We start from the raw sequence: 14,515 nt of genomic DNA, 5'->3' as shown, positions 1-14,515 counted from the left end.
TGGTGTAACAGGCACAACCGAACAAGTGGCATCAGTGTGCCAACATATTCTGTAGTGCTTACGTGGACCGACTGGCAGTACAATACAACCGCCAGTCGGAAAACCTATACCAAACCACGGCAGGACATGACCACCGATTGGTAAATGTTTAGGATGCGTTCACATTGCGTTTTCGCACCTGTTTGTTGGTCCCGTCGGGGCTTAAGTCTGAACCTCCCCTCCTGGGATTTGAGCGTATGCGCCGACAGTGAACATGCTCTGTTGTGCGTCGTTTTTGGGTATGTATGCCTACTGGAGACAAGACACCCAGACACAGTCTACTACATCTGTTGGCCTCCAGGAGGCAGATACACAGGCCGACAAAATTAAAATTAGATCTGTGGTGGATTGCACGTAGGCTGACCTGGCTCCTCTTGGCAGTGTGAGTCCTATTTACACACACTGATGCACCGCCAAGAACAGTGATCATTGCACAACAAATCAAATAACCCAACGAACGAGCATTCTTCTTTTTTTGCCGGGTGATTGGTAACCTGTTTAAACAAGATAATCGTGAAATGAGCGTTTTCTGTCTAAATCTATCCTTTTTATTTGCTTGTAAACCTATTATACTTCCTATTATGTGACCTTGCAGTAACTAGTGTTTCTCTTCCTAGAATACACCTCTCAATGATGACAGCACCCCAGACCAAGAAGATCTCATGCTGAAGACGTCCACCGGGACAGAAACCAGCGAGTCCTCACCATTAGGACGGGCTTCAAGTTTTAGCTCCCCTGAGCTTCCTGCCGCAATCCGAAGTGCATTTGTTTTAGGGGTACGACGATGCCTTTTTAATACTTTTATGGCATACACCAAGTGTTTGGTCTTTAAGTCATTTGTTAGAAGTTATCCAGTTTTTATTTTTTTGTGTATGAGCTGTCTGTTGATCAGTGGGGTCTGACTGCCTGGATCTCCACTACACGTGAGATTGATGGGAAGCCCTTTGGTAATTTTCTTGCACTGAGCATCCTTCGACCAGGCGCCGTGCAGAGTTTTGTAACTTAATCCTATTCAGTGTTTTTAAAAGAATGTGACAAATGTATAGGGGAAAAAAATGGTACTTCATGTATTCTTTAAGGATCACAGGCGTTATACATCCTACCCATTAGTAAGTGACATCATATCCAACAGATACATTATTGTTAGCACTGTGGTGAAAATTAAGAATTTGCATGGTGCCTGCCATCGGAAATCTGGGTGGTCATCCAGAGAGAGACCCTCCTTGTAGCTACTCTTAGCCACACCTGCTTGAGGTTGGATTTGGGATGAGGGGTCTCCCCACTATTAATTCAAAATACCCTAATCGGTTATTTGAAAACTGGTTTTCTAAAGCAGACAACTCCATTAAAGAGGGATTTTTGGTACTCACCGTAAAATCTTTCTTGGAGCCTTCATTGGGGGACACAGATAACCGTGGGTGTATGCTGCTGCTGCTGCTAGGAGGCTGACAGTATGCAAAAAGGAAAACAACAATAGCTCCTCCCCGGCAGTATACACCCCCGACAGGCACTGAGCATCCTAGTTGGTGAAAAAAAGCAGTAGGAGAAACAACCATAACCTAAAACACATACGTACCAACTCAATCGGGACTTGTAGGCCCAAAAGTGGTACCAAGAACAAATAACCAGGGAGGGTGCTGTGTCCGCCAATGAAGGCTCCAAGAAAGAGATTTTATGGTGAGTACCAAAAATCCCTCTTTCTTTATCGCTTCATTGGGGTACACAGATAACCGTGGGACGTCCAAAAGCAGTCCCAGAAAAGGGTGGGTAGAAAGGAAACGAGAAAAGGGCTCAAGTCGGCCGGTGTGCGACTGCCGCCTGCAGCACCTTCCTACCAAACCTGCATCTGACGAGGTCTGGGTATGAACCCTGTAGAACCTTGTGAACGTATGCAAAAACGGCCAGGTGGCCGCCTTGCAAACCTGCAAAGCTGAGGCTTGGTGACGATCAGCCCAGGAAGCACCCACAGCTCTGGTGGAGTGGGCCCATACCCCAGGAGTTGGCTGTGTCTCTCGAGCACGGTAGGATTCCGTTATAGCAGAACGAATCCAGCGAGAAATTGTGGATTTGGACGCTTGAAGGCCTTTCCGACGACCCTCAGCGATGACAAACAGAGTCGGATTTACGAAAATGGGCAGTTCTAGAAAGATAGATCCTAACGGCCCTGACAACATCAAGCTTGTGAAGAGACTTCTCCAAGGGGTGAACAGGAGAAGGGCAAAAAGAAGGAAGCATGATCTCCTCATTAATGTGGAAGGTGGAAACCACTTTGGGAAGAAACTCGGGGACAGGTCTTAGGGTATGTGTCCACGTTCAGGATTGCATCAGGATTTGGTCAGGATTTTATGCAGGTAAAATCCTGACCAAATCTGCACCTGAGGTCACTGGCAGGTCACCTGCGCTGTCCTTGCGTTTTTTTCTGCAATGTAAGGACATGCTGCGTTGTTAAAAGACACGCCGCATGTGCGTTTTCGCGGGTATGCCGCATGCATCTTTTAATGCAAAGTGGAGACAGGATTTCATGAAATCCCGTCCACTATGCTGTAACATCTGGACGCTGCGTTTTTGACGCTGCGGCTCAACGCAGCGTCAAGAACGCAGCGTTTCCTGAATGTGGAAACATACCCTAAGAACGACCTTGTCCTGATGAAGAATCAGGAAAGGGGAGCGGCAGGATAGTTGCCAACTCGGAAACTCTTCTAATTGAAGTGATGGCAATGAGGAAGGCCACCTTCCAGGAAAGAAAGGAAAAAGAGACGTCCTGAAGCGGTTCAAAAGAAACGATCTGAAGGGCACTGAGAACCAAATTGAGGTCCCAAGGTTCTAGCGGAGGACGAAAAGGAGGAGCAAGATGAGCAACTCCTTGCAGAAAGGTCTTCACTTGAGAGATGGAAGCCAAGTCCCTTTGGAAAAGAATGGACAAGGCGGAAACTTGACCCTTAAGAGTACTGAGGGACAAACCCGAGTCGAGACCCGACTGCAGGAAACCCAGAAAGTCCGGAAGGGAAAAAAATCATCGGAAAGACGTCGTGTGTCTCGCACCACCGGAAGAAAGCCTTCCAGTACCTGTGGTAAATGCGAGAAGAAGCTGGTTTCCTGGCTCTGATCATGGTCTGTATGACCTGATGAGAAAAAACAGACTCCCTCAGAACCACGGCCTCAACAGCCATGCCGTTAAATGCAGGGACTGAGAACTCTGGTGGAAGCGTGGGCCCTGTGAGAGAAGATCTGGGCGGTCTGGAAGTCTCCAAGGGGTATCCGCAAGCATGTTGACGAGCTCCGCGTACCAGGGGCGCCTTGGCCAGTCTGGAGCTATGACTATGACCGGAATCCCCTCTGACTATCTTTTTTTACTACCCTTGGAATCAAGGAGAGAGGGGGAAACGGGTAAGGAAACTGAAACTGCGACCATGGGATTACCAGGGCGTCATGGCTGATGGCCAGAGGGTCCCGGGATCTGGCCACGAATAAAGGAACCTTGTAGTTCATCCGGGACGCCATGAGGCCGACGTCTGGGGTGCTCCAACGAAGACAAATCTGGTTGAATACTGAGGAATGGAAAGACCACTTGCCTGCCGCCAGGCCCTGGCGGCTGAGGAATTCGGCTGCCCAATTTTAGACCCCCAGTATGTGGACAGCTGAAATGACCGGAACGTGACGTTCCGCCCAATGAAGTATCTTTGCTGCTTCTTCCATGACCTGACTGCTGCGCGTCCCGCCTTGGTGGTTTAAGTACACCACGGCCGTGGCATTGTCCAACTGGATGCGGACGGGATGACCCGCCAGGAGTGATTGCCAGTGGAGTAGGGCAAGGAAGATTGTTCTAATCTCCAGTAAGTTGATAGGAAGAAGAGCCTTCTGGGGGTCCAGCGACCCTGCGCTGTGAGATGTCAGAAGACCGCTCCGCAACCGAGCAGGCTGGCATCTGTGGTGATGACCTGCCACTGAAGCGGAAGGAAAGACCTCCCTCTGAGGAGCGATGAAGACAGGGTCTACCAGGACAGTGACTGCCGAACTTGCCGAGGCAGACTAACGGGGCGGTCCAGTGAGGTCGTGGATCTGTTCCAAGTGGAGAGAAGAACAGTTGGAGGGGACTGATGTGGAATTGGGCAAAGGGAACAGCCTCCATGGGGGCAACCATCTTTCCCAGGACTGCCATGCAGAACCGCAGCGAGCGAGGAGCTGGGTGTTTGAGAGATCGGGCTGCCTTGCGGACACCAGAGAACTTGTCCAGTGGGAGAAAGACCCGAGCCAAGTTTGTGTCGAATTCCATGCCCAAGGAGGACAGACGCTGGCAGGGAATCAGAGAGGACTTGTCCCGGTTGATGATCCAGCCGAGGCGAGTCAGAGTGTCCAGAGAGATCTGGAGGCTTCGTGCACAGTCTCGATCAGATGAACCCTTGATCAAAAGATCGTCCAGGTAGGGGATGATGATTATCCCCCTGGAACGAAGGATGGCCATGACCGCCGCCATGATCTTGGTGAAGACCCTGGGGGCCGACGCCAGGCCGAACGGGAGGGCCGTGAATTGGTAGTGCTCTTCCTGGATAGCAAACCGAAGGTACCTTTGGTGCCGTATGCAGATAGGAACATGAAGGTACGCATTTCGAATGTTCACCGAACACAGGAACTCCCCGGGCTCCATGGTGGCAATCACAAACCGCAAGGACTCCATCCTGAAGAGGCGGAGTCGAACATGGCGGTTCAAAAACTTGAGATCCAGAATTGGGCGAAGGGAACCGTCCTTCTTGGGGACTACAAAGAGGTTCGAGTAGAACCCCGAAAAACGCTCGTTTGAAAGGACAGGAACGACTATGCCAGCTGTGACCAGGGAAGAGACGGCCTGAAGAAAACCAGGCAGTTGAGACGGTTGCCTAGGTGGGCGAGAGAGGAAGAAGCGATTTTTCGGAAGGGAAGAAAATTCGATTTTGTAACCGGAGGTAACTATCTCTCTGACCCAGGCGTCGCTGACTACCGACAACCAGGCGTCCCGGAAGGAAAGAAGTCTGCCTCCCACCCTGGAAACCATTCCAGGTGGGGGCGACCCGTCACTTGGAACGAAATCTATCGGAACGGGAGCCAGAGGACCTGAAAGGTTGGCTCTTAGTTCTCCATCTGGGGGCTGGCTTGTAAGAGGGTCTCCTCCGCTCTCCTGAAGCAGAAGGTTGCTCCTGCTGGGAAGAGGAGTCAGAGGTCTGAAATTGACGAAATTGCCTAAAAGGCCTATGGCCCTTTTTGTTGAAGAAACGTTTTGGTCTAGACTAGACTAAGGGAGGTAAGTGCTTTTACCTCCCGTGGCATCAGAAATGATCTGGTCTAACAGAGCCAAAGAGCCTGGACCCCTGAAAGGCTAGGTTAGTGAGAGACTGTTTAGAAGTTGTATCTGCGCTCCATGCTTAGAGCCAAAGAATGCGGCTTATGGCAATAATGTTGCTACTTGCGGAGCAGGCCGCTACTTCCAAGGAGGCAGCCAAAACGTATTTGCCCGCGTGGCCAATCTGGTCTGCCAAATCAGCCAGTTCCTGTGGGGAAGCCGAATCCAAAATGCCTCTTCGAAGAATCTTGGCCCAGGCGGAAATGGCCTTTGCCACCCAGGTGGAGGCTAAACTGGGGCAGAGGGAAGCTCCTGATGCCTTGAAAGCTGATTTTGGCTTGAGACTCAGTCTGTCCGTAGTGTCTTTAAGAGACGCACCGTCTGGTAAGGACAGGACCGTCTTGGATGAAAGATGGGAAACCGGCGGGTCCACCTTTGGAGATTCTGCCCATTTGGCAAGAAGGTCAGCACTAAAAGGGTATAGTACGTCCAGGTGTTTTCTACCTGGGAAGCGCTTCTCCGGATGTTCCCAGTGCTTAGACAGGGTAGACTCAAATTTCTCGTGATTGGGAAAGGAGCGAGAAGGACGCTTGACCCGTTTGAAGGAGACAGAAGGATCCTGTGAGGGAACCTCGTCCTGTTTAAGTTTGTTTGAGAGATAGTCTTATCTTGGCTATCTACAATAGTCTGTATGCCAGACGTCTGGTCTGAGTCAGAGTCAGACCCAGACTGGGAGTCTATGTCCGACCCAAGGTCCTCCTCCGAAGAGGGGAATTGGGAAAGAGGTGAGCAGCTTGGGAATTGCTGAGGGACCCAAAGAGCTGGAAGAGGAGCCAGACAGGGACCTCTTTCTAGAACGGCTGCCGGCTGGAGCGTTCTTCTGAGAGTTGATAACAGGTGCGTGTGACTCGCCATGAGAGACGGTCGGAGCACCGGTGGCTGTAGATAGATGCGGAAGACGTTCAAGCGCCTGGACCAGAGATTGGGATACCTTTGTCAAGTCAGGCACTGACTGAGACCTAGCAACAGCCCACTCTGGGGGAGGGGAGTGCACTCATCCCAAGGTTCAGAAGCTTCCTGCAGGGCAGACATGGTAGGCGGACTGCAGGATTGGCAGAAGGGTGACGACCGACCTGCTGACCACTTTTTCTTGCAGCGTGAGCAAGCGTAATGAATGATGGTGGGTTTGGAAACAGAAGCCCCAATAGAGTTGGACATATGTAGGCTGTGAGCTTATAGTAAGAAAAAAAGGTTGGAATGCTCTGCCTGTGTAAGTCTAAACTACTGCAGCGCTGCCTCCGGAATATGAAATACTGCAGGGGAGGGTTGCTAGGGTACGGACGAAAGCCTACCGTACAGGAAACAAAGAGCTGCAGCCGAGCCGGTATCTGTGCCCCCCGAGCGGTGTAGCGTCCGGATAGGAAGCAGAAACCAAGATGGAGGAGGAATAGAGGCCTCGTGGGGAAGGGAGGAGTGGTAAGCGCACAGCCAATGACTGGGAAGAGAGAGAAAACCCCTGATAGGTCCAGCGGTAGAAGGGGGCGTGGAGCCGCATTAAAATATCACTGGGCGCCAACAAAACGCGGGCGATTAGGAGGTGTGGCCGATCGGCCCAAACTGAGGTAAAGTGAAAGTAAAAAAGAGAAGCCGCGGCGCCGATGGTTCACTAGAGCCTGCGCGCGAGGACAATGCATGGAATAGGCGGCAGGGCAGCGCTGACAGGTCCAGGGGAGGGAAGGGATCTAGCGTGGAAGTAGATCGTAATCCAAACACAATCCCCTTCCCCCCCAGGTATATCTTCATTACCTTGATCTTCAGCGCTGTATGGTGAGGGTCGTCCACGGGCCCAAGGGAAGGCAGGGACGCTGGAGAGTAGAACCCTCTTCCAGGAGACTGCATCAACCCCCTTAGGAAAAAAGGGGGGGGAGGTCACCGCTGGTGACTAGTCTCCCTCTCAGCCCTGTCCGAGGAGAGGAGGAAATTTGGCAAGGACCGGCCACCAAGCTCACCCTGAGGCACCATTGAAGGCGCAGGGGAGAAATGTCCTGCCAGCAGGCCTGAGTGTTGCGATGCGGGTGACACCACACTGCTCGCTCAGCCGCTAATAATGGGAGGGCAGAGTGAATTAACGCCCTGATTCCCTAAGGCCGGGTTCACACTGCGTTAGCAGCAGCCCGTTCAGCACATACGCTAACGGGCTGATGTAGCGCAAGTGCCGGCGTTACATCGCACTAGCTCAGATAGAGCTAGCAGATGCTCTATCTGCGCTAGTGGTGACGGACCCTGAAACGCTGCAGCTCGCGTCTCAGGGTCCGTCACTCAATGACGGCACATCGCTAGCGCACGCCCGACATTGCTTTCAATGGCGGCGTTAACGGACTACGTTACACCGCATTATGCCGTGGTGTAACGTAGTCCGTTTAATGGACCACCATAACGCAGTGTGAACCTAGCGAGTTGAATCTGGAAAACAAAATAAACAGTAAAAGACAACAAATGATTAGCTGCGGATCTGGGAGATCCAGGTCCGCCTCCTACAGACACTAAGCACAAACTGGGATGCTCAGTGCCTGTCGGGGGTGTATACTGCCGGGGAGGGGCTATTGTTTTCCTTTTTGCATAGTGTCAGCCTCCTAGCAGCAGCAGCATACACCCACGGTTATCTGTGTCCCCCAATGAAGCGATAAAGAAAGTATATGTTTCATATTGAACCTCTCAAGTCTTAACAAGGTAATTTTTAATAATTACAGGATATTATTTTTCATATTTTAGGAAGCGGCTCCACTGGACCATCCTTTTAGTGCTGTCAAACGTCAGCAGCAAAAGAAATGGTTGGAGGAACTGAACAAGCAAAGGGAGGAAGCTGCCGTGCGAAAAATGGAAGAAAAGCAAAAGCTTCAAGAGGTTTGTAACGTGTAAATGTATCCAATTGAATTACGTGACGGGCAAAATACGATTTTTAAAATTAATACAGTCTTCCTCAGCTTGATATTACCTTGTTCAATAGAACGTTTTAAAGGGGTTGTTCCCCTAAGAAAGAGATTTAACCAGTTAACCCAATCCTGTGTTCTGTAATCCAGTATGCACGGATTAACTTTCTGACTGAAACGTGAAGTACAAAGAGCAAATAGGAAAAATTCCTGTTTCTGGCACCAATCTGTAAAGATATGAAAATTCTTTATTAGAAGCAATTAAAATTCCAAAAGTTTCAAGATGTATTGCAGGGAGCAGGAAACATGACGACGTGTTTCGAAAGCAAGCAGCGTACTTCCGGAGCATGCTCGGGTGCTAACCGAGTGTCTTCGGCGTGCTCGAATACTATGTTCGAGTCCCCGCGGTTGCATGTCTTGTGGCTGTTCAACAGCCTCAACACATGCAGAGGTTGTCTAACGGCGCAAGACATGCAACCATGAGGATTCGAGCATATTATTAGAGCACACCGAAGACACTCGGTTGGCTCATGAGCTTGCGCAGATAATGCCTTATCCCGGCACGTTCACTCACCACTATCATCTGTTCTACACTTGCTAGAAGTGGCACAGTACAGCCTTTCTCACAATGGAAACTAATATTTTGTCCTTTTTATACTTGATTGTATTGTGAATGTCACTTCTTTCTCTTCTGCAGAGCGTTCAGCACGATCACTGGGCAATGCATTTTGATTCTTTTAAGAAGCCGAGTCCTGTCGCTCAGAATACGGTACCATTTCTGCAGCTTGAGAATCCTCAGCCATCATCTGAGCCGCTGGGTGGTACAGTATCTCTTTCTGCAAATCCTCACCAACCGGAACAGTTAGAAACTGTGAAATCGACTGAGGAGAAGGACTTTCAAAGCCAGAAAGCTGGGTAGGCACACCGATTATTGGGCTGAGATGATTTAAAATGTGTGTGTTTCATGGGAGCATTCCGCAATTATGTATCCAGTGCATCACATGATCAAATGAATGGTGTCATTCAAATGTACAACTTGTTCCTAAAAAAGAAAAAAAAAAAAAAAAAAGCCTTCATACCACTCTATCGACAGGAAAATAAAGTTATGGGTCTTCCCTGAAGGGGAGGGAGAAAAAAAAATCGTCTGGGGATGAAGGAATTGGTGAAAAAAATACTTGCTCTGCACATTATTTTTTTTTTTTTTTATAAGCATTTTGAACATCTTTTAATCGCATCAGGTTTCTAAAGGCGCTAAAAGAAGTGTTGTGACCATTCTTTGGCCATCTTCCACTCAGAAATGAAAAGGCTCAACAGATACTTGTGTCCTTCTGATCGTTTTCTTAACGTTTTTCGCTTCAAAAACCGACATCAGTTTCTTCATTGTTGAATGGAGAAAAAAATAGATACAAAAAACGTTTAAAAAACAAAACACAGCCTGCAGTAAAAAAAAAATGACGAAGCATGTGCTCAGGAAACGACCACAAAAACACTCCACGACTGAAAACACGCCAACATGTCCTGAAGCGTCTTCCTCATGGAAAATTTGGTGGAAGTAACAGAGTTTAAAAATTCTGTGTGCACATAATAGCAAACATAATATTCGGAACAGTCAGACTAAGAGTCCAGATAAGTGTGGGCTGCTGCTGGCAATAGGATCGTTGGATCGCCATGGTACTTACAAACGGTCGTCACGAACACTTTCATGCGAGGAACTTTTGTGTCTCGTCAGAGTTTTTTGTTTTCTTAGCTAAATCTAAAAGTTGTGTTGAGTCCTTCTACTTTCATGATTATGATTACTTGGTTTTAGGTTTCTGCGTACCATGACCTCTTTATTAGACCCTGTGCAGATTGAAGAAAGGGATCGTAAGAGAGTGAAGCAACTGGAACATCAGGTATGTGCAGCAGAGCTGAGCAGAATCCGTAGCTACTGGACCAGAGCCCTGCGAAGCTCTTCCTACTTGCCAGCGTCTCTGGCTCCTCTTGATTAGTAGCCCCGGCGTGACGTCATCTTTGGGGCAGGAAACCCACAATGATGTGCTAGGCCTACTAATCGGAAGACGTGCCTGGGATCCCAGCAGGCAGAAAGAGGTTCCCAGGACTCTGGCCTGACATATACTGACTAGTAACGTGGCCCCTGGACCAGTGTTCTACGGATCTTTTTTGCTCAGCTCTAATATGCACTTTTTTGACTGCAATGATCTGATGACTCTAGTTCTTGTTATGATTTTTAAACTTTTTGATGTTGACATGCCACTTGAGTCTGACCTCTGAGACAAACCTTAATTGATCAGGATAATAATGGGGCCACAATGCTGTTTTTTTTTTTTTTTTTAGTGAGTGTGTTTTTTCATTGTGTGTGTTTTTATATTTACCTACAACAACCAGACTGTGAGGCGAATGAAACGTTATGGCCCCTTCATTCTCAGAATAGATTGTGGTCAGACCACTACTGATCATCAATTGCTGGCATATCTTAGTGATACGCCATCAATTTATGGGATGTGAAGACCTACATTTGGCAGGTGACTGAAAAAAAAAAAATAACAAAAAAAAAAAAACACTTGGCCAAATTTGTAAAATCCAACAATCCAATCTAACAATCGTAAAAAGGTTTGTAAAGGTGAGGATCACAATACAATTCTCGGACTGGCCGTCGGCTTTCCCCACAGGAATGTGACCGCATTAACAGCTCCACTCTGAAATGCTCTAATATGCAAACTTTGTATATATGAAATTGGAACTGGATTACTACTATAGAAAATGTGTTAAAAAAACGAAGTACTTGGCGCATAAATTGGCCAATTCCTTAAAGCCCAACAGCCAGCAACAAGATGTACCCCTTTGTTGGGACCCTAACCTTATATGCTTCTCCTGGGCTGAAAACCTACCATTTTAAGTTTGGGTACCCAACAAAGGGGTACTCCTTGTCGCTGGTTGATGGGCTGTCATGAATTGGCCAATTTGTGTGCCAAGTACTTCATTTTTTAACATTATTTTCTACAGCAGTAATCCAGCGAGCAACTGTATTTTCTTGGTCATATTGAATAGTCATGAAGGCTTGCACCTATTCACACTTGACTTATTCTGGTTGGAGGTGCTGGTCAGATTTTTTTCTATTTGTAGTACTCTCCTTTCTGACTTGGTACTCCTCAGTGACATTTGTAGCATGTATTACTATGCAGCTTTCACGCTCAGGTCGGGAGCATTCCGTTGTGATCCTCATCTGAGTTACGCAGCCGTCTGACTCTCCCCTGAAAGTACGATACATTCAGAAAAGTGAGGCTACAGGCTGCAACGCGATTTCCTCAGAATTTCTTAACCTTTCTTTCTTCTTGAACTTGCCAGAAAGCCATAGCGGCTCAAGTCGAAGAAAAACGCAGGAGAAAGCAGCTGGAAGATGAACAAAGGCTAATGGAAGAACAAGAGGAGGAGAGGCGACTGGCGAGAGAACGGGAAGAAATGCGACAACAGTACGAGGAAGACTCATTTAAACAGAAGCAAAAAGAAGTATGAGACTGTTCATGCGTGTTTTAAAGGATGTCTGTCACCCCCCAAAACTGAACTATTAAGACCTTCATGTACTGGACTTAACCCCAATAATAATCATACGTATACTAAAGATTATAGAAAAATAGTTTTAATATAAATACATAAATTACAATACTCCCACCATTCCCTCATGGTGATTGGCATGCTGACGACACTGGAGCCTAGTTGTCATCCCCTTTCCTTTGTATGGCAGCCATTCGCTTCACCTAAGATTACAAAGCTGCAGCGGATAATGTTGACAGGAGAGGCAGATGACCACTCACACAATGTCGATTTATGCACACTCTCCTCTTCCTCTCCTGTGTATAGTGGTCGCAAGCTGCTGTGTGATCTTGTGTGCAGCGAGCGGCTGGTGCACACAGGAGAGGGATGAGAACGCACGCTCACCTCCTGCATGTGAGTGCATCTTTCTTCTGAGCATGCCAGCCATACACTGCACACAGGAGAGGGATGAGGGTGCACAGTTGCCTCCTGCATGTGAGTACAGATGTGCTATCATTTTTTCCTGTATATACCAGCTGCACACAGGAGAGGGATGAGAGCGCATGGTGACCTCCTGCATGCCAGTGCACATGCACTGTCATCTTTCTCCTGTATATGCCAGTTGCATGCTGCACACAAGATCACACAACGGTGTGTGGCCACAAGAGAGGCAGATGAGAATGCTCACGATATCCGTGTATGTCCTGTCAGCATCCACCATCCCTGCATTATTTACTTGCTTTCCCTTGTTACTAATAGGAGGTTCTTGACCAGAAGACGAAAGAATTGTATCAAAGAATGCAGAAGGCACAAGAAGAAGCACAGCGGCTAAAGCAGGAGCAGCGGATGCGCCACCTACTGCAGAAGGGACATGATATATCTAACCTACAGAAGAATACAACTGGTAAAACACTTCAGACCTGACAATGTAATCTTAGTTTATATGTTGAGGTTGACTATAATTTACAATGGGGAAAACTGCCTCAGAAAAAAGTCTTTATTCTCCTTGAGGAGATCCAGCCCATGGGGACAGTTATTTTGTGATGAGAAGCAGACGTCCTTTTCTAATCAGCTGTAATATTCAGTACGAAATGCTCATTACAAGTCTGAAAAAAAGTAATTGACTCCTAAACAGCTATAAATATACTTTCAAAAGGATGAAATTGAGGATGTGGAAGTGCTGCTTCCTCGTCTATATGGGGACATAAGCTCCTATATTAGAAACTTGGAGATTTCCGGGACTTTGACATTACTGTAGGTTCCCTGTGCAGACCCACTGATGAGATGATTGCAGGGTCCGTGTTGCAGCTCTGTATATTTCGTAGTGTCTGATTTACTCTGAATATTGCTGTTGTTGCTCGTCACCACGAGTCTAGTTGGCGTTTTCATTTTAACAGGACCGGACGTAAGAGCTTGCAACTGATTTGGACTTGACATTTATAAAACTAACAATCTGACCATGTTCACGCAGAGCAGCCATTTTAAAGGGAACCTGTCATCAGTTTTTCACCAGGTTTTTTTTTTTTTTTGCACATTGATGTTCTTTGCTCTGATTGTATTTTTTATTTATTATTACTTTTATTTTTTTTTTAATTTTACGTCCACTCTGAGCCGACTTATAGCATAACTTATAGTAATGGACAGTCCCTGTAAGATATTTTATCTGATGCTTCTTTAGGTGACACGCTGTATCCGGAGATCAGCAGCGCTGCAAGCCGCACCACCGACGTGAGATCAGATGATCAGAATATTACCAGCAGTGTTATGAAACCGAGCACTTTAACCGTTACCTCACCGAGGAGGGACACGGCCGTTCAGACAGGTAACCATTGTTAGATTCTCTATATGGTTACATTTGGAGGAAAATAACGTTGTGGTTTTTTGGTAGACTTGCTCAAACATGTCGCATTGTGGCTTATTGTGGTCCATCCATTCTTAAAGGGAACCTATCGCATGAAAAAAAACACTTAACGTGAACATATGGGGTTAATCTGCAGATACAGTAGCATTTTGAATCTGCCTGGCACTGACACAGCGCTCCCTACCAGGAGGAAATGATCTTTATTCCTCCTGACAGCGCTCAGATTTTTCACGGGGCGACAAAGGCACGGATTCAGTCACCGCTCTGTGTATAGAGAACTGCGGCTGTAACCGCCCCCCAGGCACTGACTGACAGCCAGCTCTAATGCTGATCCGGCTGTCAGTCAGTGCCAGGGTGCAGCACCCCTGTGACTGAAACCTGAGTGCTGCCAGGAGGAATAAAGTTGATTTCCTCCTGGCTATAAAGGCACGGATGATTGACCTCGTGGAGACCAAAACATCCAACACCGCGGAGACACCATCACGTGTTTCTCAACGCAGTGATCCAGAACACTGCCCCCAAATATGCAAATGCATGTAGAGGAGCTGCGGAGACACCATCACGTGTTTCTCAACGCAGGCAGTGAATAGCCAGGCCTTTCCCCGGGAAGGAACAACCAAGGGAAGGGCAGCATCCAATAAAGGAAAACCACCTATGCCAAGCATGGTATCCATCCACAGACAGCTGTGTGGATGGATACCGTGCTTGGCATAGGTGGTTTTCCTTTATTGGGAATATATTGGAAATATGCATTTGCATATTTGGGGGCAGTGTTCTGGATCACTGCGTTGAAAAACACGTGATGGTGTCTCCGCGGTGTTGGATGTTTTGGTCTCCACG

The 14,515-nt window shown here is 47.7% G+C and overlaps 1 protein-coding gene across 4 annotated transcripts in view; it reads left to right on the top strand.

The window, feature by feature from the left end:
- CCDC66 (coiled-coil domain containing 66) overlaps positions 1 to 14,515 on the top strand; it is a 49,740-nt gene that overhangs the window by 25,820 nt on the left and 9,405 nt on the right. For all 4 annotated transcript variants that reach the window (XM_069736691.1, XM_069736693.1, XM_069736694.1 and 1 more), the window contains 7 exons: positions 657 to 815; positions 8,126 to 8,257; positions 8,981 to 9,198; positions 10,091 to 10,175; positions 11,629 to 11,790; positions 12,574 to 12,718; positions 13,493 to 13,636. In XM_069736691.1, the coding sequence (XP_069592792.1) occupies positions 657 to 815; positions 8,126 to 8,257; positions 8,981 to 9,198; positions 10,091 to 10,175; positions 11,629 to 11,790; positions 12,574 to 12,718; positions 13,493 to 13,636 (1,045 nt within the window). The remainder of the gene's footprint in view (positions 1 to 656; positions 816 to 8,125; positions 8,258 to 8,980; positions 9,199 to 10,090; positions 10,176 to 11,628; positions 11,791 to 12,573; positions 12,719 to 13,492; positions 13,637 to 14,515) is intronic.

The sequence above is a fragment of the Ranitomeya imitator genome, chromosome 8, assembly GCF_032444005.1.
Source record: "Ranitomeya imitator isolate aRanImi1 chromosome 8, aRanImi1.pri, whole genome shotgun sequence".
NCBI lineage: Eukaryota > Metazoa > Chordata > Amphibia > Anura > Dendrobatidae > Ranitomeya > Ranitomeya imitator.
Note: the sequence above shows the minus strand (reverse complement) of the source record. Positions and strands in the feature narration are given on the sequence as shown.